The 22,375-nt window shown below is 36.1% G+C and overlaps 1 protein-coding gene across 7 annotated transcripts in view; it reads right to left on the bottom strand.

The window, feature by feature from the left end:
- Positions 1–22,375, bottom strand: part of MTBP (MDM2 binding protein) — a 73,798-nt gene that overhangs the window by 22,438 nt on the left and 28,985 nt on the right. For all 7 annotated transcript variants that reach the window (XR_009053892.1, XM_057736257.1, XM_057736251.1 and 4 more), the window contains 4 exons: positions 16,817–16,990; positions 15,734–15,841; positions 8,470–8,625; positions 5,579–5,696 (listed from right to left, as the gene is read on the bottom strand). Coding sequence is in view for 6 of the 7 variants with exons in the window: in XM_057736257.1 (XP_057592240.1) it covers positions 5,579–5,696; positions 8,470–8,625; positions 15,734–15,841; positions 16,817–16,990 (556 nt within the window). In the remaining variant the exon portion in view is untranslated. The remainder of the gene's footprint in view (positions 1–5,578; positions 5,697–8,469; positions 8,626–15,733; positions 15,842–16,816; positions 16,991–22,375) is intronic.

The raw sequence follows: 22,375 nt of genomic DNA, 5'->3' as shown, positions 1-22,375 counted from the left end.
ACAATAGTGCCTTACAGACCCAGGGTGACAGGGTATTTAAAATGACAGAGTCAGAACTAGACTGACTCTGAATTAGGTACTAGTTCTACTCTATCACTCTATGAACCCAAAATGTTCACAGAAAGTTTTAAAAACTGGAAAGAGGAAAGTAGTTTCATAGAATGCTAAAGGTTTTATCAAGCATTGAATCACAGATCATGTTGTTACTTGTCACCAAAGCAAAAATAAAATCTCTCAATACCTGCACAAAACATTAATTTCCTGACTTTATATTAATTCAAGTATTTCCTGATTACTCACTCAAATCAAGCATTTTTACTGATAATTATATGATTAAAAATGTTGACATTATGGCTTTAAACTTATATTTCTATACATGACAACAGTGCCTCTTTCTTTTCCCTATTCCCCTTATTTTTAAATTGAAAATATAAATCTAATAAAAATAGTCAAACAAGAAAACACTCAAATACTTTCTCTGAACTTTATACTCCAGAAGGGCAGGAACTACACTGAGTTTACTTTAACTTCTATAAAGCTACTTACTCTCTAGTAGTGACTCACAAAATCTTAGTGAATATTACTCTCAATCATTTTTTAGCCCAGTTGCAATGGAGAAATGTACACTTTGCATTTACATAGGACCCAGGAGACAAGAATATCAGAACAATTTAAAAGCCTAGTTTGTGATAAAGTATACTACCAAGATATGCCTTAGGTTAAAAACAAAACAGAAAACAATGACAACACTTTGTTTAGTGTTTTCAAGCTTACGAAGTATTTTTTCATACATTATCTCATTAAATTTTCACAACTCTGAAGTAGAACTGGGATTCTTATCCCCATCTTAAAGCTGAGGCAAAAAAGTCACACAACAGGTGACTGAGTTTGTCTAAAACCAAATTTTTATGACTTCTCAATTTCACTATGTAATGGTCCTTTATTCTTCAGTTGAACCCACTTTAACACAAAACAAACTGTGAAAATACAGAACATGACTTTTGTCCCCAGCCAAGAATTCAATGGTATCTTGCCATATTTTGAAGTGTCCACAAATATTTACTGAGCATTGACTCTGCAATTATCATTGTAAGGTACTAAAAAAAAAAAAGAGTTCACTGATGATAATTTACAGACATAATCACTGCTCACAACTGTGTAGAGGTATGACAAAGTAGGAGAAAGAAGGTGAGGAGAATAAAAGGAGATAAATACACCAATGTAGAAAGAGGCAGAAAAGGTACAATAAAATAAGTTTCATTGGGACTTCCCTGGTGGTGTAGTAGTTAAGAATCCGCCTACCAATGCAGGGGACACTGGTTCGAGCCCTGGTCCAGGAAGATACCACATACCATGGAGCAACTAAGCCCGTGTGCCACAACTACCAAGCCTGCTCTCTGGAGTCCGTGAGCCACAACTACTGAGCCCCTGAGACACAACTACTGAAGCCCACGCACCTAGAGCCTGTGCTCCGCAACAAGAAAAGCCACCGCAATGAGAAGCCTGTGCACTGCAACAAGGAATAGCCCCTGCTCACAACTGGGGAAAGCCTGTGTGCAGCAATGAAGACCCAACGCAGCCAAAAATAATATAATAAATAAATAAATAAATAAATAAATAAATTTTCTTAAAAGTTTCATGAAAGAAGTAATAACAGAGTCTTTGAACTGCAGCATTCATAAAAGTCTTAAGAGAAGAGTGATATTTGAGGTAAACGTAAATGACAAGAATGCTTCTTCTAGTTCAAGGTGATGGATTAAACATACACATTAACCTCTCCACTCAAATAAAAATCACAGTTTTGAAGTACTGGGTACTAAGTTTATAATAAGGTTGGAAAAAAGAAGAAAAAAAAACAGTGGACCAAAGAGTTCAATGAATTTCAGAAATAAACCAGAACAAGAGCTTCAACAAGAATTAGAGAGAAACCTACAAAAAAAGGTAGATTATGTCTTCTTTCCATACCACAAAGCCACAGAGAGACTCTAAACTTGAGCTCAGAGTGGCAATGGGCAGAAATCAGGTGATATATTTTCAGAACTATACTAGAACAGTTGCTCTAGTACCACCCTCCCACACCACATCTTATCCCCATGCTTTTACCTCCAAGTTGAAAACAGAAAAACTGCTCTCTGAAGATCCAGAACTATGTGTCTATCCTACTGACAGTGGTGAAGCTCCCAGAATAAAGCCCCGTGATTTTAGTGATGGGCAGGTACCTGCCTTCTGACACTCCCAGTGCCCTATATCTCCCTTCCCCCATCATTAATTCAGGTGAGAGCAGGTAGGGAACAGGACTACACATATAGAGAGAAAACGTATGCAACTACCACTATGAAATAGCCTAGTACTAAATTCTTAGCTATGAACAATCAAGGGCCACCAGACACTAAAGAACTATACATAAGAGAAAAACACCAGAGGAGCAAATAAAACAGATCCAAAGGATCATTTATGGAACAGATAAAACAAGCTAAAATAAAATTCCAACTAATAGCCTCACAGTAGCTTCTCAATTCTCATTATTAACAGAAGAACAGGTTGCCATGAAAATATAGGGTAGATAACAAAAAAGAATTATTAGGAATTTTAAAAATGGCTGCCAAAAATTTAACAGAAAAGATGAAAGTAAAGGTCAAGGAAATATCCCAGACTGTAGAGCAGAAAAGATGAAGAGATGGATTATTGAGAGAAGAATCAAATTTGAATGAAAAATCAATCCAGGACATCTAAAATTAGTCAAAACAGATATTACAGAGAAGAAAGAAAAAAAAAAAACAGAAGGAAAAATATTATCAAAGAAATAATAGAAGAATATTTCCCAGAGCCATAAGGCATTGGTGGTTCAATGGTAAAATTCTCGCCTCCCCCAGAGCCGAAAAAGACAAAAGTCTTGAGACCAAAACATTTCACACCATGATGGCCTCATGTAATTTCAGAACGTTACGGAAAATAGGAAATTCTAAAAGTTCCAGACAGAGTAAAATACCTATTAAGGAACAAAAATCCATGTCACATCAGACTTCTCATTAAGATATGAGATCCAAGAAAAAATAGTTCTAATCTAGAGATGTAATCAAAAGAAATACCAGGATAACAGTTGTGCAGGTAGAAAGGGTCAGTCCAAATTAGAGTAGCAAGTCAGAGAGGTGCAAGAAAAATGACTTCAAGAAAAAAAAAAAATTGTCTGTTGCAAATAACATAAGTTGACAGAAGCAGAAGGATGAAAGGTGAAGAGAAACAGGGATGTTAATTTCCTCATCTTTTTTTTTTTAATTTATTTTATTTATTGGCTGCATTGGGTCTTTGTTGCTGCACATAGGCTTTCTGCAGCTGCAGGGAGCTGGGGCTACTCTTCGTTGCAGTGCTCAGGCTTTTTATTGCAGTGGCTTTTCTTGTTGCAGAGCACAGCCTCTAGGTGCGTGGGCTTCAGCAGTTGTGGCTCGAGGTCTCTAGAGTGCAGGCTCAGTAGTTATGGCACATGGGTTTAGTTACTCCTCGGCATGTGGGATCTTCCCCAACCAGGGCTCGAACCCATGTCCCCTGCATTGGCAGGCAGATTCTTAACCACTGCGCCATCAGGGAGGCCCTCCTCACCTTTCACAATGGGAAGTTAAAGCATACAATCTAAAATTGACAGACAAGAAATTCAAGTTCTTTTATGGGTTCCCTGTCCTTTTCTCAATCTTCTTTCTAGATTGTCATTTTCCTCCTAACCTATAAACATTAGAGACCCTCAGGGAATGGTCTTAAGCCCTCTTTTCTTTTTCTGTATGGTCTCAAGTAGTGATCTCATCCACTAGCATGTACTAAAAAAACCCTTTTAATGAAACTCCAAACTGACTTTCAGATTTCTCCTCCAATACACCTAACATCTCAACTTGCATAAGCCATAGAGCAAACTTAGCATCATTAAAGCAGAACTCTCAATTTTTCTCCTCAAATCTGTCCTTACTCAACTGCTCACCAATCTTCCCCAAACCCTAAGTGAGAAAGCACTCACCTGCTGTTCAAGCCAAAAATCTAAATTGTCTTGGATGCCTCTCTTTCCCTCTCCTCCACATCCAGTCCATCACAGGAAGGGTTTTTTTTCCCAGCTTAGCACCAAAATATATCCCAAACTCGTTCTCCACTACTACTCTAGTTAGAAATCAGTTATCTCTCAGCCTACAGAAAAGGCCACCTAACCAATCTGTTTGTTCCTAGTATCTTCCTCCCACAATGTATTCCCAGAAAAAAAATAAGTTATTTTGCAAAATCAGATCATATCACTCTTTGGTATAAAATCCATCAAAAGCTTACCAATGCATTTACAACACAATCCAAAGTCTGTATGAAAACCTACAAGGTCCTATGTGACTGAATGTGCTTCACTTATTTATCCATTAGGTCTCAGCTCCAATGTAACTTCCTTAGGGAGCCCTCCCTGACCATCCACCTCATCTTCCTCCCCTCAACAAATAAAATTACTCTCCTTCGGTCCCTTTGTTTCATTTATTACACCTAGAGTAATTTATTACTACTGTATTTATTTGTCTGGTTACTCCTCTAAGAGGAGAGCCTGACACATAGTTGGTACTCAATAAATTTGTTGATATCTGTGAACAAAATGTTATAGCAAGTCACAAATGTTGTAGCAATTATAAATGTTATCAGAAGAGGAGCTAAAAATAAAAATGTTATTTGCAGTATCTCAGAGGAGCGCAATGCCAGAAAGCCAAATTTCTTCTCTTTATTCCATTATTCCACCACTCAACAATTACGTACTGAGTGGACCTCCCTGGTGGCGCAGTGGTTAAGAATCTGCCTGTCAATGCAGGGGACACGGGTTCAATCCCCGGTGCGGGAAGATCCCAAATGCTTCGAAGCAACTAAGCCCGTGCGCCACAACTACTGAGCCTGCGCTCTAGAGCCCGTGAGCCACAACTATTGGGCCCTCATGCCACAACTAATGAAGCCCACGTGCCTCAAGCCTGTGCTCTGCAACAAGAGAAGCCACCGCAGTGAGAAGCCTGAACACCACAACGAGGGGCAGTGTCCACTCGCCACAACTGGAGAAAGCCTGCTCGCAGCAATGAAGACCCAATGCAGCCAAAAATAAATAAATAAATAAAACAATTATGTACTGAGTGCTGACTATGTATTGAACCAAAAACAAAGCAAAAATAAACTCCCGTCTCTTCGAGATAGTTAATAGATACTATACAAACATAAAAATGTAAAACAGGAACAGTTTAAAATGGATCAAAGGAGAAGAGTACTTTTACTTCAGTTTACATTCTTCCTGTATTGTTTAATTTTTCTTATATATTCATATACTTGTGTGTATCTATGGAAGATGATCTAGAAAGCCAACCGCTAAAATGTTCACTGTGATTATATACACCCAGAAAGTACAAGAAGGTAGAAGAAAAAGAGCATTTCCTGGACACACTAATCTGTAGTGCTCTATCTATGTATTTACAGTAAGCATGTATTTCTTCTACAATAAAACCATAAACTACTAATATCTCATAAATACAATGTAAGAATTAAGGGAAAAAAGTCTTTAAAAAATACTGAGCTATTTAAATATTACCTCATTTTTTGTTTAGCTTTTTCAAAAGTTTCCAAATTTTGAAGAACATGCCTTTCTGGCCACTCCAGAGGATTGGTTTCCACTAGACTTGAAGAAATAGGTTTTACTGGACTGGTATCTGAAGAAAAAGAAATATGTAAGTACTAAAAGGTTTTAACACACTGAATTTTGCTATATAAAAATGTTTAAATGTAGATACATACATACACCCATGTGTGTGTTTGTGTGTGCATACGTGCATGTGTATAAAGGCAACTTGGATTAATTATATAATACTTACCTCAGGCATTTATTAAGGATATCTCTGATGGCCTGAACTGTGTAAAATGCCATAGAAAAGTTTTATGGAAATGAAAAAAAAATCAGTATTAAGCTTTATTTATTTTACTATCTCCTGATAATAAAACTTATGAGCTAGAATTCAGAAGATGAATTAGCACTGCAAAGACTCATATGGAATGAAAGCATAATGTTGTTATTTTTGTGAAATTAGTTCTAAATGAAAAGGAGACAACTCTGTGGAGAATATATTGGATATCCTATGTGATCTCCACACGACAAAGAGGAATTAGCACCAGTATCCTGAGAAATTCATATCTCTCAAAGAGATTACCTCATTCTCAAAAGTACAGTAATACCATAAATAACTTATGATGTTTGCAGGTAAAGGTTACTTTAGAAATAATTCTCATTTATCTGTTAATGTAAGATACTTTAACATATTCACTTTCAAGTAAATCACTAACATTAAATATTATATGCAAGGGTGTGCTTATCTTTCCAGCCAGTATGGTTCAATGAACTAATGCTGAGATGGTTGATACACTGCAATTCTCATCAAAAACATAAAGGGACACCTTCATTCTCATTATAAATTATAAGTACATTCCAACTGTTTTAACACTGGCAAAATTACTAACTGTACTACTTTTTGGATTCCAAAACTATCTGGTGTTTTAAATTGTTTTGAACTGTTACATACTATTCTAATAAACTGACTGAAAATAAGTGGACATTAGCTGTTTGATTAACCATCAACCCTGACAAAATACCCATTTTATACTTTGGGGTCTTACAAAGTGATAATGATCTGGTAAGAAATTTTTGAGCAAAAAAAGAAAAACATTAATCATAAATGAAAACAGACGCCAACTGCATATTATTTATCCTTTACTTATTAAACTATTTACTCGAATAGTTTAAAGTATTTTTAATGCCTATATTGGATTGCGCCAACCAAATAGCATCCAAACATAGCACTTTCCATTTCTTAATAAGGGTGGAGAGATACTATTTTATAGAACAATGAGCTTTACGATGAAATAATCTTTTTTATAATGCTGGCTTAGCTTTTCAAAAAAAGTATAAAGAAAAAAATCATTAGCAGTTTTGAACAGTGGTAGGCTGTGTTCACAAAAGAATACAAGCCACGTTAAATAAAAGTAAACATTAATTATTCCTAAATACTACAATATAATTAATTATTAACTTTGACCATGCAATCTATATAAATATAAATGACAAAGGCTAAATATTAAGGAATGGATAGACAAACATTCACATGTATCATGTCTTTCGGAAAATAACTTAAAAATAATTCTTAAAGAAAAATGAAATACAATATTTTATTTATGTGGCAAGCAGGACACTCACTTGGCCATGCTGACAACCAAAAAGCATAAATAGGGCCTCTGAGAAACCAAGTACACCATTTCATTTTAAAAAACTGTTTTCTTTTACACCAGAAACAAACAAATGGAAGTGATGTAATAGGGAAGTAAGGCCTCAAAACTGCCCTACAAAATCACAAATCACAGCAAACAAAAAGGAATGTAATATTTCAGATAAAAATACGTGGTTACCATAGGCCATTATAGCTTTACATGTCAAAATATGGGCCATTTATAGCTTTACATGTCAAAATATGGGTGTGTCACAAAGAAAAGATTAGAATTGATAGATTCCATTTATTAATAAGCAAGACTTATAAACACATACTAGAAGATTCTTATTAAAGTGTTTGAAATAATAAAATTGTGATCTTATAGCATTCCCTAGAAAAGTCATTTACGCAGTGTTTATGTGTCCCAACAGTCCCAGGTAAAGGATACTGGTTTTTGAGTTCAGATATCACATCTGGCATTATGAAAGTCTTTAGCAAGTTATGGCAACGAGTAAATAAAATGGCATCGAACAGAAAAGGCACTCAATAAACATCATTATTAACTTGTTTCTTTGGTCATTTTCTTATTACGTATGGAATAAAAATTATTCTCACAGAATAAAAGAAAAAAATTATCCTGTACATTTAAAATGCCAGGCAATCCTCAAATGCTTCCTTGTTAGATCTTGGAAAGTTTCACTCTATTCAAATTCATAATAAGAATGGAAACCAGGAAAACAGAAAGAAATACAAGTTAATATAGAAATTATTTCCTGCTCCCTCAGTAAAAGTTTGGTGACTGTTCCTGCTGTAACAAATGGCAAACGTGGAACATCTTCTTATACATAGTTTTAACCATGTTAAATTTACTAAGTAGGTTCTACTTTTTTTTATCTGATGAAAACATAGCTTAATAGAAGTCCATCCATTCTAGTAGCTTAGTAACAGTTGGAAGAGGAATCACCTTAAAGTGCTTCTCCCTCTGCTCAAAAACAACTGTACTGAACATGCTTAAGGAAAGAAGTTATCAAAGAATTTCTACTGTCTAAATGATGAAAATTACAGCTTATTATATATACATACATATTATATATACAAGTATATAGCACTATTAAAATTTATGATAGATTTTATTTGACCAATACATTTTATTAGTTTTAATAATAAATAACCACCATAAATGCCACACACAAAAAAGAACTAATATTTAAAGTAACAAAAAACTTACCATTTAATACATTGGAGGTGCTGTCTGACTTTACTAGACTTGTTTTAGGGATAATAGTATCAAAATGATTTAAAAAGCATTCCCTTGTGAGTTCTAATAGACTTTTGAGTTCATCCACAGAAACTACTTCAGGCTGCTTTGCTAATTTTCTCCTTTCTGTAAGACAACAAATCAATACGATTAACAATATAACTGTTGTTTTAAAGCCTCTCGAGCTCATCCACTACTCTTTTATGGGAAATACTTTCAAAAGTAAAAAAAATGAATTTCTCCAGCAAATCAACACTCCTGTGTAGGCCTGTTTTCATTTTAGTCCCATTTGAAGGTAACAGCAGAATTTTCAGTCATGTGAGATAAAAAGAAATGGAGTAATCTGTTAACACTAAAAGGTGATCAACAGTAAAGGCAAGTTTACAGAAGTTTTCAGAAATACACTGCAGAGCATGAAAAACAGCCTTATGTTGGTGTCTATGTAAAAATAAAACCTGTAAGACTTTCAGTTAAATGTGGTGATTTGGCCATTTCCATCTATTTCTTCACCTACCCAAAACTCAAAATCACAACAGAGGAATAAAAAAGGACAACAAAAGAAGAAATAACAAATAATGACAGTTTTCAACAAATTTTGGAAGGTGAGATGATGGTGGAGTGGTAACTGTGTAGCAGAGCAGAGGAAGGGTTAACCTAGGTGCCTCCAGAGGTATCAGGAAGGTCCTGAAATTAAAACAAGACTAGATACGTGGCTGTATCTAGCCTCCAGCCCTCAAGTCAGATGACTCTGCTCTCATTTTTTGGGTAGAAACGGAAAAGGAGTCTCAGACTACAGAATATCAGGAACATTAAAAGGTGGTATTGATGCTGGAGTTAATAAGAGTCTACATACTGAAACGTCAGACTCCCAACGATGCGGCCAGAAAGCTAGCAGCTACAAATGCCCCACTGAAAAGATTTAAAGGTGTCTCCTTTAGAAAAACTGAATTCCCCCAGAGAAAAGAGCTTGATACTGACATTATGGTGGAATTAAGGATAGGAGCTCACAAACAAAATGCTGAATAGTCACTCCACCACTCTTGAAGCTTGCCAGATACTATATTAGAGTGAGACATAAAATTTCCCAGTTAAAACAGGACAGACAGAAAAAAAATCACCAAACATTTAAAGAAAGGTATTGGGGAGAAGGGACTCTGCATTTGCATGGTCTTATGTTTAAACATGTAAGGACTCTGATTTAGTAATGCTTCTGGCTCCCCTTTTCCTCCCATCACTCACGGAGCTAGTCTGGAGAAGAAACTAAGCATGTTCTGATTAGACCTTTCTTCTTCAACTTTCATCTGAGCTAGCAAGTTCTCAGGATACACACTCTCTGCAATGCAGTGAAGGACTTCCCGGGTCTGAGCTGATATGCAGTTGCCCTGCCTTGGCTGTCATTCAGGTGGTAAATTCAATTTTGGGTATATGCAGCAGAAAACCCATCAGAGATCTAAAAAGTCATATCCTTCAATCCAGTAATTTATCTGTAATTTTTCTCCATCAGTGTGTTTCTTATTTCTCAATTGGTTTCAAATTTGGGAGAGGAAACAGGTATTATTCACTAGGACCCTCCAAACTAAAAAAAAAAGTCCAGGATGAAAAAGAGAGACTAAAGCAAGCAAAAAGAAAAAAGGAGCCCAGCAGAAATAAAAACATTCCAGGGAACAAAAGAAAGCTTGCTATAACTAATACTCTCATAGAAATAAGAGAAGATACTATACTCGTGAAACAAGTACAGAAATGCTCTGATAAAGGAATAGTCAATGAACAAGAAAATATTTTTTAAAATTAAGCACATGAGAGCGCAAACTTTTAAAAGTTGCAAGACATCCCCCAGAAACTAAAACAAAAAGATAATAATGTAAAAATATGAAAGAAAAGCAGGCATTCTGTCCAAAGAAAGCTGATATATAACTAGAGTTCTAGAAAGAAAGAGAAAATGGGAGAAAGAAAATTACTACAGAGATAAGAAAAATGTTCAGGCTTAATAACGTAAATCTCCTATTGATAGGCCTCATCAAATACACAGCCCAATACACTGGAGGGGGGGAAAGGGGAACATGCACATTATGATTCAGAGTAAAGCTTCCAGAGACAAAGCTTCTGGAGGTAAAAGTTCTAGAAGGGGGTAAAAACAAACCAACAACAGACCACTTCAAAGGATAAGACTAGTTTGAGATTTGTCAACGGGAACACAGCAACATAAAAGACAATGGGACAGTGACTTCCCTGGTGGTCCAGTGGTTAAGACTCCACTTTTCCACTAGAGGGGATACAGGTTTGATCCCTCGTCAGGGCTCCTGCATGCCTCACTGCATGGCCAAAAAAAAAAAAAGACAGTGGGACAATGTCTTAAAAATTCTCAGGATAAACAACTTTTAACCTGGAAGTTTATATGAATTATCAGTCTGGTAAAGATATTTTCAGACACGCAAGAGCTTGAAAAACGTGTGCCCCATGAGTGAATTTTTACTCACGAAGCTACTGCAAGATATGCTCCAACCAAACAAGGGAGTAATCCAAAAAAAAAAAAAAAAAAAAGGAGATTCCAAAAGAAGAGAAGAGGAAAGAGAAGTCTCTAAGATGCCAGTAGGTCTAAGGAAGCATTTTGTCCAAAATAGAGTAAAATACAAAACACTCCAGAAAAAAAAAAAAAAAGACGACGAGAAATAAAAAGGAACTTCCATGTTTAAATGTACAATAAATTTACTGATAGGTGTGTGGCAGAAATGTTGGACACTCTTGGAAAACATAATGGGCACATTAAAAATAAGGTGATTATCAACCATAAAAAAACCCCCAAAGATTATACAAGAAAGGAGAGTTGACCATCATGTAGTACATGACTCAGCAATAAACTTATAGATACATATGTAGGTAGGTACTTAGGTAGGTGGATAGCTAGACAGGAAGGAAGGGAGGGAAGGAGGGAGGGAGGATAGAGAGAGAGAGAGAGGAAAGAAAGGAAGGAAGGAAGGAAGGAAGGAAGGAAGGAAGGAAGGAAGGAAGGAAGGAAGGAAGGAAGGAAGGAAGGAAGGAAGGAAGGTAGGTAGGTTGGTTCAAACTAACCATTGGCTTAACCCCAATTCATGATTTCACTGTAAAGGGTGGAAAGGAAAAGTGAAGTTGATGTGGGAAAGCTAAGTATTTACTTCCATAGTTAGACATTAAGAAAATGTCCGAAGAAAGTTAATCAAGAAATAACAGCGTACATATATTATTCATAAAACTGGAGGAAATGTCAAGCAAAACCAGCCAGAAGAGCTGAGGGCAGCTACCTGTGGACAGAGACAGAAAGATGGGGAGGAAAAGGTAGGGCACTGCTGTTTTCCATTTTAGGTTTTTCAATAGCATTTGAAATTTTTAACTATACCTATGTACTACTTTTATAAAAATATTTCATTTTAAAACACTTCTGAACTAATAACATTTTCTTCTATAATAAAATAGTGAACTATAAATTTGTAGAGAATTCAATTCAACAACTATTTATTGATTATGTACTGTCTGCAAAGCACTGTGCTGTGTCCCTAGATACATTAAAGCACATTCCATCACACTGTGTGAGGCTGGCATATAAATAATACAAGGGAATAGCTGGTCTTAAGGTTCTACTTTAGAATATCAGCTTTATGATAAACTTTGCCTCTGTAAAATCCCACCTCACCTATTGCCAGGCTCAATCCAGTTCTGATACAAAGTAAGTAACACATGATTTCTGCAGTCAAGAACATTAGTAATGGTAAAGTAAGAACTGTTAATATATGCTGCTTTTATTACATTTTTCTTTGTGAAGATGAAGCATCAATTGAAGCTTTTTATTTTCTTACCATCTTCTGGAAGCCATTCTAAAACAAAAAGTTATCAATGATTTGCTTTTATCTGAAAGATGCACAATAAGTAATGTGCTACAGAAATTAGCCCTACGTTTTTATTAAGGCTAAAAATATACTTAAATAATGAGCCTGACCTATGCTTATTAAAACTGTCAATTATATTATAACAATGGGTAATCTGAAGAGCAGGATATGACTTCCTATTGACCTTGATGACTGAGCAATAGAGAGAGAAAACAGATGAGGTTTAATAGGGTTATGAGCAGGATAATTTACCTAGGTGAAAAATAACCTCTACACAAATGAGTCTGCGACACGAGTGGCAGATAAAGATTTGGGAGAAAAATCTTGGACTACAGTCTAAAAATGAATTAGCAAAAGAACGCTATTCCTAAAAAAGGTAGGAGTAACTCAGGACTTATTAAAGAAAAATAGAGTGTAAAATATTTAAAAGTACCAGCAGATTGAGCACCAGTCAGGTTTGTGCTGGTTCTATAAATTTAAAAAAGATATGGGGAATTCAGAGTAATGACCTCAATCCTGGAGAAAAATGACAGTATTACTATTCTGGTATTTGTTTTGCATCACACTGGAACAGCTTTTTATTTAAAAAAATCATTCAGCATTCTTAAACTTTTTCTTTAAAAATCAATAAAACAAGATATTTAATATTTCTAAGTACAAAAATTTATAAATTACAAAAGATCATTAATTATAAAATTTATAAAATTAGGTAAAACATTAATTATAAAATTTAAATGTCATTCTAAATAGTCTGTATCTATCTATACATCTACACCGAAAAATTAGATATAATTTTAAAAAATAAAATTAATGAAAATAAATTATTCTAAAAAATTGAACCCTAACAGAAATCTTATTTGGTTTTTCTGTTATTTTAAAAAACAAAGTACCTCAACAATGTTAGTACATTTTCATGCAAGCTTTTCCAGGTGCTTGTTCTGATTCAGTATAGTCAGAGAAATATTTGGTGGAGATAAGAATAAGTTTACTACTCCATGTCTTATTGCTAATTTCGAAAAATATTTTGAACAACTTTTTGTTTTTCAGCAAAGACTACAATCTGTATTGATACTGAATCATTGATTTTTTTCTTTTTTTCCCAAAGAAAGCTGTTCCTGGGACTTCCCTGGTGGTGCAGTGGTTAAGCATCCACCTGCCAATGCAGGGAACACGGATTCAATCCTTGGTCTAGGAAGATCCCACATGCCACGGGGCAATTAAGTCCGTGTGCCATAACTACTGAGCCCATGTACCGCAACTAATGAAGCCCTCGTGCCTAGAGCCTCTGTTCCACGACAAGAGAAGCCACTGCACTGAGGAGCCCACACACCACAACAAAGAGTAGCCCCTGCTCGCCGTAACTAGAGAAAGCCCATGCACAGCAACAAATACCCAACACAGCCTAAATAAATAAATAGATGGAGAAAAAATATTTAAAAAAAGAAAGCTGTTCCTATTATATTAGTTTTCATCATGTATAAATGAACTATTATCAATTTAAATACTTTTATATTTATATTCACTTCTTTGAAAATTATGGAAATAGACACTAAGATATTGTTGTCACTGCAAACTTCGTTTTGTTGTCATTCTCCCCTGTCTTTAGAGATACATGAAATCTGAACAGATGCATCTTTGTCCCCAAATTTTCAATTCAGTATTAACTCTCTGTGTAGAGGAGAGATTAGTTCAGCAAATAATTCCATCATAAATGGATTAACTGGATCATTAATCTTAATCAAGATTTAATGCTTCAGATTGCAAATTGGCCAGTGCATGGATACCCCCCGGAGCTGATGTCTCCAGCAGCTACTAGCTCTGGCTTCCTTCAGCTTCAGGTCCCCTATTGCCCTTGCCCATTGCCATGGCATTCTTACAGCTGCTGCCTGGGTTACAGCTCAGCTGCTAGTACTTCCACATTTTCAGCATTTATTTAGCACTTCCTTTCTCCCCTTCCCCCCAGAGAGCTTCCAGTCCTATACTGCCTATAAGTATAGGCAATAAGCTAATTATAGGCAACAACCTAATCATAAATAATTATATTTTCTTTCCCAACCAAGCAGGAGGGATGACCCTGCTGGGCTTAACTCTTCTTACCCAAAGGAGAGATGTACTAGTTTCAAAGAGCTGCCAGTTCTTCCACTAGGACAGTTTTTCTGGTTGGAAGGGTAAGGAAGAGAGGTAAAGATGAAAGAGAGGGGAGATGTTGAAGGAACTGAGTTATAAAGAGCTGCTGGGGGCTTATGGTAAAGAATCAAGGCCTAAAGAGGGGTTTAGCTGGGCTAGAACAAAGTCAAGAAGTGAATAATACTAAGCTAGCAGATGTTTGAAATAAAGGGTTTTTATCCACAAAAATACTACTATTTCAGCATTTACTTTTTTTCTTGGGTTAACATGTACTACATTTTAGTGAAACTAATTTGCCTTTCTAATTATATTTTCTTTGAGCTAATATCACCTTCATAGTTAAAAAAATTAATGGTTTGAGGAGTTCTAGACTATACAACTACCCTGGTTTTGTACAATTGAAAAAGTAAGTAATTCTTACATGAATAACTGAGACCAAGTATTCTAAAATTATTTTCCACTGAGTATCACAAGCTACTGAGTTCAAAATATTTTTTAAATGCTTTCAAAGAAAAGAATGATAGTTTTCATTTTATAATGTATCATTTTTTCTATATGCAACTAATGAGGCCTCACAATTTGAACCAATTTCTTAGAAATTCTATATTGATTAGCTTAAAATAAGTCCATATTAGGTACTAATGAATATTTATTAAAAAAAAAAGTTAAGACTGATAACCAAGTTAACATTTAGTAATAGAAGAAAAACCTTAAATAACAACACTTAAAAGTGTTAATTTCTTGAATAATGAAAATCTATGATGCCAACTTCGCTCAGTATGTGAAATGTGCTTAGTGATTATTGATGGTTATGATTAAAGGCTAAGAATCAATACTCAAGTTAACATATTAATTTCTCTAGATTTGTATTTTCTTCTATTTGCAGTCTCTATCCTCCCGTTACAGCCAAAAAGATATAAAGAAAAATTTTATAAAGATGACTATATTAACCAGAATAATAAAACTTAGGTATCTTTTCTACCATACATTTAAAAATAATGAGAAACAAAATTTTCTAGGGCAAATATTTTTATAAATGTTAACAGGGATGTACAAATAAATAGGAATATTCTGAATCTGGTGGAAAAAAGTCACAGACCTTTTCGATATCACCTCTATCACAAATAGTTCCACAAATGAATATCATATGTAAAAGACAAAGTATATAAGTGTGAAAATAACAATGCCTTGGGTCTGAACAAGTCAATATTCTCACAGTAGAATGAAATGCACAAATCATTACTTACTCAGACATTCTTTCAAAGCCAAAGTCTGAACATGAGCTAACTGTTTCTCTCTCTGTATAAGTTGCTCCCCAGAGAAATTTGGAAGTGACAAAAGGTCAACAGGAAAGCCTGAGAAACAGAAAAAAGTCAGTATTAAAGATGATTAATATTCAGTTCTCAAGAAATGTTATAATTAAAAGCCAATTACTCCTCTTTCTTGACCTTCCATATTTCAAAGTAAATAATAATAATTGAGCAGCAGAAAATAAGCATATTAAATTATTTTGCATTTTAAACTTTGACCTGCTTCTTCAATTGAAAGAATTCAGGTAGCAGAGTAGAATTCCCTCCACCACCTTTTCTTCTACCTGCTCGGCTATTGAAACTTCTACACAAAACACAGACGAAGTATGGGAGCTGGTCTCCAAAGATTGCCTCCCAATGAATCACACTTCCGGCTACCCACCCACTGCATAGTCCTTCCACAGTGAATTTAGGTTGGCCCCGTGTAACCAATAAGGTATGGCAAAAGTGACAACGAATGACTAGGTCATAGAAAGCCTTATAGCTTCTTAAAACAAGTGCTCTAAGAGAGGTTAGCAACCATATAAGAAATCAGACTCCCCAGAGACTATGATGTTGTGAGGAAGCCCATGTTGGCTGGGAGGACAGGGCATGTGGAGAGTAAGTCAGCTCGCATCTGTTCCAGCCATCCTAACCCAGGTACCAAACATGTGGGTGAAAAGCCATCTTACACACCAAGCCCTGTTAGGTCTTCAAATGACTGAAGCTCCAGCTGTGTGTGACTGCAATCATATGTGGGTCTTCAAAACAGAAACATCCAGCTGATTCCAGTCAACCCACAGGACAATGAGACATTATAATAGTCATTTTTAAGCTAAATCTGGGGTAGTATGTCATACAGTGATAGATAACTGAAACATGGAACTTGGAGAGGAAAAAAAAAAGATGGGCAATAAAATAGAATAAGATGCTTTAGGGAAAGTAAATGAAAATGAGAAAGGTTCAATAAAAACCACATAAGTTAATTATTTACACAAACAAATATAAAAATGTTTTGTTTCCACTAAAGTTAACACTTACTCCACTTGGTTTCTTCTGTCCTTGCTTTCATCTTTCCATGAATTAAACTGAGTGCAAATGAGCCATTGATCTGGTTGGCTGAGTGAATCAATGTGGCTTTACACTTACTATTGCCATTACCTTGTAACAAGAGATAATAGCTAGAACTCTCTCCTTTCACTTCAACATCTGGAACTAAACAAAAACAATTACCTCAAGTTTGTGAAAATTCAGCAGGAAACATGGTAGAATCATACATTTGATCCATAGGATATAATGACATGTCTATGTTATTTTAAAACAAGGTGTTGGGCCTCCCTGGTGGTGCAGTGGTTAAGAATCCGCCTGCCAATGCAGGGGACATGGGTTCGATCCCTGGGCTGAGAAGATCTCACAAGCCACAGAGCAACTAAGCCCCCGTGCCTAGAGCCCGTGCTCTGCAACAAGAGAAGCCACCGCAATGAGAAACCCGCGCACCATAACAAAGAGTAGCTCTCGCTTGCCACAATTAGAGAAAGCCCGTGCGCAGCAATGAAAACCCAATGCAGCCAAAAATAAAATAAATAAATAAATAATAAAATAAATCTTAAAAAAAAAGTGTTACCCAATACATTTGGGGCAGTAGTTGTTCATTTAACTGAGGAAGCTGTTAAAGCAGAGAATCATAACAAAAATGATACTTATAAAGCATGTACATTTTACTTTAAATTTAAACTATGTGTACACTTATTAACTTTTGATGTGGTTCATCAGCATTCCATTATGTCTTTCCTACATATCCACACCTATAAATTATCAACTACTATTTCCAGCTTCTGTTTCTTTAAAGTGGAATAAACTGACCCCTGCAAGCACACACAGCTCAACTGGTGGGAGCAGACGTGTACAGATATACTTAAGGGTAGCTTTTTGGTCCTTGCAGTCTGCATCCATAATGTATTTTACAGAGGGAATGGAGAGCATTCATTAATCTGCCATGCCACTAACGTGAAGGTCAGTTAAGACAGTTTCTAGTGTATTTTAAAAACAAATCAAGTGAGGGTTATAGTGAAGGTCGAGGAAAAACTGTGGCGCCTTCGAGATTAAAAATAGAAGTCGAATCCTTTTTGTCGAAGATGGTGAATTGGACATAAGCATTTATTTTCACTATCTCCTGAAATTCCATGAAATGAGAATAAATTTAAAAATAGCATAGAACTACAAGACCCAATATCTGAGAGAAGAGACAATAACAAGGAAACTTTGAAAGCAGGAAAGCAGATGAACAATTGTTAACAGACCTCAGACTCTCAATTGGTAAGAAAGCTGAGAAAAACAATAGAGAAAGCTTGGAAGCAACAAAATTTCTATTATGACCCCCTGACAAGAGGCTCTGGGATGGCACTGGAAACAAAATGAAGGTGAAATAGGCAAATAGGTTGAAAGTCTGTCTGAGAAGCAGTTTGGCTTCCTGACCCCTCCTTATTCTATTCAGGTAAATGACTGTCCTTTCCCCAGCCCAGGATACTAGTGGTTATTCTCTGGGGAAAGTAAAACAAAATGCCTCTGGTCTGGGAGATATAAGACAGAGCTTAGGGGTGGAGCTGATTATCACTGCATTAAGTGAATGTTTGTACACTGAATATGAAGGCCCTTTACCCTTCTCCACCTACATAACTTCCACCATTTTGGAAGCCAGATGGCAGAACTGAGCCTTCTTTTAGAAACATGGTCAGTACTAGAGGAAAGACCAAAGAATCCCAACACTGGGACTGCCTAATGTCTCAGTGAGATCACCCTAAAATGAAGATCGAAGTCCACAAGCTCCAAACAGGCACTCAGATTTTCTAATCAGCTTTCTGATATCCTCTCTTAAATGTGAACAGGCAGCCAAACATCATGGGACCTCAGGGAAAGTCTCTAGCATGAAAACCATCTGCCAATATAAGCAAACAGAAACAAAGTAACTAGTAGGAAAACAAAGAATATGCAGTAAAAAGAAACCACAAACACAACAAGGAACAAACAAATCAGATTACTAAAATCCTCAGAGAAGAGAATATATCGCACCCATTAAATAAGAACAGGAAATTGTAAGAAAACATTAAACAAGAAAGAGCTCACGGAAATTAAAATTAAGGAAGCAGAAATATATATTTCAACTAAAAGGTGAGCATATAAAGTTCAGCGAATCTATCAGAAAGCAGAGCAAAAAGTCAAAGAAATGGAAAATATGAGAGGAAGAGTGACACACAAACCAGGGGGAACAACATTGAAATAGAAATATTAGAAGAGAGAATGCAAAAAAATGGAGAGAAGGAAATTATCAACAAAATAATTATAAGCACACTTTCCCCAGCAATTTCCTGGCGGTCCACTGCATAAGACTCAGTGCTTTCACTGCCGGGGACCAGGGTTCAATCCCTGGTCAGGGAACCAAGATCTTGAAAGATGCGCAGCATGGCCAAAAAAAAGATTTTTTTTTTTTTTTGCAATAAAAACACAAGCTTCCAGGGATGCTAAGTGGCCAATCCAAGAATAAAAATAGACCTACCAAGGTGCATCAGCATGAAAATGTGGAAGACTAGGAACAACAAGTAGAGTATACAAAATACCAGAGAAAATTTAGGTTTCTTATTTAAAAAAAGAAAAATGAGAATGGCACAAGACTTCTAAGTAACCACACTAAAAGCTGGAATGGACAATGCCTTTAAAATTCCGCTGGAAAAACGTTCTCCAACCTGGAATGCTACATTAAAGTGAGAGGGTAGAATAAAAACTTTTCTAGGCATAGAGGGTCTCAAAAATTTCCCTCCTATGCACCTTTTCTCAAGAGGATTTTAGAGACTGTGCTCCACCAAAATGGAAAAGTAAATGAAAAAAACAGGAAGATTAAAGGATCCTAGGAATCAACAAAGAAAGGCAAACAAAATTTCTATGATGAAAAGATAGTCTTAGATCCAAAAGCTATGGAAAGAATCCGGAGCGTAAAACCAACCAATCTGGATTAGGTGGGACACAGAGGTCTGGAAGAGATTTCTTACACATACATGACTGATAGGATAGTTAACATGCTTGAATGTACTGAAAGGAGTTTCGCAATTAGGGGAAGCTTTTGGGGTTGAATTAAAAAAAAAAAGAGTCATTAACTCTAGGTAAAACAAAATATTGTACAGGAAAGGAAAATAAAATATAGTATATGGCTCAACTGTGAATAGTGACTGCATCATTATAATAATTAAAACAATGAAAATTAATCTAAAATTACTATATGATCATTCTGGGAGGACAGGAAATGAGAAGAATGTCAGTGTGTAGTGAGGGCAAAGAGTGAAAAGGGATTCATACTTCTCAGTGTGGAAACCTACTATGAAGCTACAGTACTCAAGACAGGGAGGGACTTCCCTGGTGGCGCAGTGGTTAAGAATCCACCTGCCAATGCAGGGGACATGGGTTCGATCCCTAGTCCAGGAAGATCCCAGGAAATTGCCACGGAACAACTAAGCCTGTGCACCACAACCCACGAGCCTGCGCTCTAGAGCCCCCGAGCTGCAATTACTGAAGCCTGCGTGCCTAGAGCCTGAGTTCCACAACAGTAGAAGCCACCAAAATGAGAAGCCGGCACCCCGCAGCAAAGAGTAGCCCCCGCTCTCAGCAACTAGAGAAATCCCGCATGCAGCAACAAAGACCCAAAGCAGTCAATAAATAAATAAATTTATTTAAAAAAAAAAGACAGGGAGGCACTGGTATGAGGACAAACAAACAGATTAATAGACTAGAACTGAGAGTCCAGAAACATGCCTCACATTTACAGTCAAATGGTTTTCTACAAAGGTGCCAAGACAATCTGATGGAGAAAGAACAGTCTTTTCAAAAATGGTCTTGGAATAACAGGACATCCATATGCAAAAAAAATGAGGTTGGACCCTTACCCCACTGCCTCCCAATACATAAAAAAATTAATTCAAAGTGGATCATAGATGTAAATGTAACAGCTAAAATTTTAAAATTCTTGGAAGAAAACAGACAAAGGCATAAGTCTTCATGACCTTGGATTAGGCAATGGTCTATTAAATATGAGACCCAAAGTATAAGCAACAACAACAAAAAGAAATAGAAAATTGGATTTCATCAAAATTAAGAATCTTTGTGCTTCAAAGTATATCATCAAGAAAACAAAAAGTCAACCCACTATGGACCCTGAGTGATAATGATGTGTCGTTGTAGGTTCATCAGTTGTCACAAATGTACCACTCTGACGTGGGATCACTGATAAGGGGGGAGGTTATATGTGTGTGGGGACATGGCCTATATGGGAATTCTCTGTACTTCCCACTCAGTTTTGCTGTGCACCTAAAACTGCTCTAAAAAAAATAGTTTATTAATTAAAAAAAAAAGTATCCATATGACAAGGCTGCTGTTAGGATTAAATGTGAGATGCTGCATGGAAAGTGCCTAGATCACTGCCTGATGTATTCTAATTGCTCCATAGTACCAATTAAAAAAAACAGTCAAGCCATGGAATAAGGGAACATTTTTGGAAATCACATATTTTATAAGGGATTTGTATCTAGAATATATAAATAACTCCTACAACTCATAATAAAAAGACAAATAACTCAAAAAGTAGGTGAAGAATCTGAATGGACATTTCTCCACAGAGATATACACATGGCCAGTAAGCATGTGGCAAGACACTTAACATCACTGGCCAACATGGTCATGTAAATACAGACCACAAAGAGATACCGCTTCTCATCCCTTGGATGACTACAATCAAAAATACAGACAATAACAAGTGTTGATGAGGATGTACAGAAACTGGAACCCTTGTAAATTGCTGCTGGGATGGTACTGCCACTTTAGAAAACAGGCAATCATTCAAAAGTTTAACATATAGTTAATATATAACCCAGAAATTCCACTCCTAGTTTTACATCCAAAATATTTTAAGCATATGTTCACACAAAAATATATACACAAGTATTTATGGCAGCACTATTTATAATAGCCCAAAAGTGTCAAACAGTTCAACAGATGCGTGAATAAATAAAATGTGGTATATCCAAATGACTGAAATATTATCCAGCAATACAAAGGCATGAAGTCCTGGCACATACTACGACACGGACGAACCCTGAGGACATTATGCTATACTTGAAGGAAGGCAGTCATTAAAGACAACATACTGTATGATTACACTTAGATGAAATGTCCAGGCAACCTACAGAGACAGAAATAGATTAATGGTTGCCTATGGGCTGGGGAGACGAGCAGGTGATGGGAATGAGGAGTAACTGCTAATGGGTGTGGGGCTGCTTTTTGGGGGGATGAAAACGTCTTAAAACTGACTGTGGTGATGGTTTGCACACTCACAATCCATCCTGTGAACAGACTAAAAACCACGGAATTGTATTTTAAACGGTTCAGTTGCATGGTGTGTGAATTACAGCTCAATAAAGCTGAGGTTTTAAAATTTATAATTATTTTAGGAATGAAAGGTTCTGTTCACAAAAAAAGTTCTCAGCATTTTGAGATATATATACATAATATATGTGTGTGTGTATATACAGTATATTTATAGTGTGTGTGTGCGTATAT

The sequence above is a fragment of the Hippopotamus amphibius genome, chromosome 5 (assembly GCF_030028045.1).
Source record: "Hippopotamus amphibius kiboko isolate mHipAmp2 chromosome 5, mHipAmp2.hap2, whole genome shotgun sequence".
Classification (NCBI taxonomy): Eukaryota; Metazoa; Chordata; class Mammalia; order Artiodactyla; family Hippopotamidae; genus Hippopotamus; species Hippopotamus amphibius.
The sequence above is the reverse complement of the archived record's forward strand: the minus strand, read 5'-3'. Positions and strand labels throughout refer to the sequence as shown.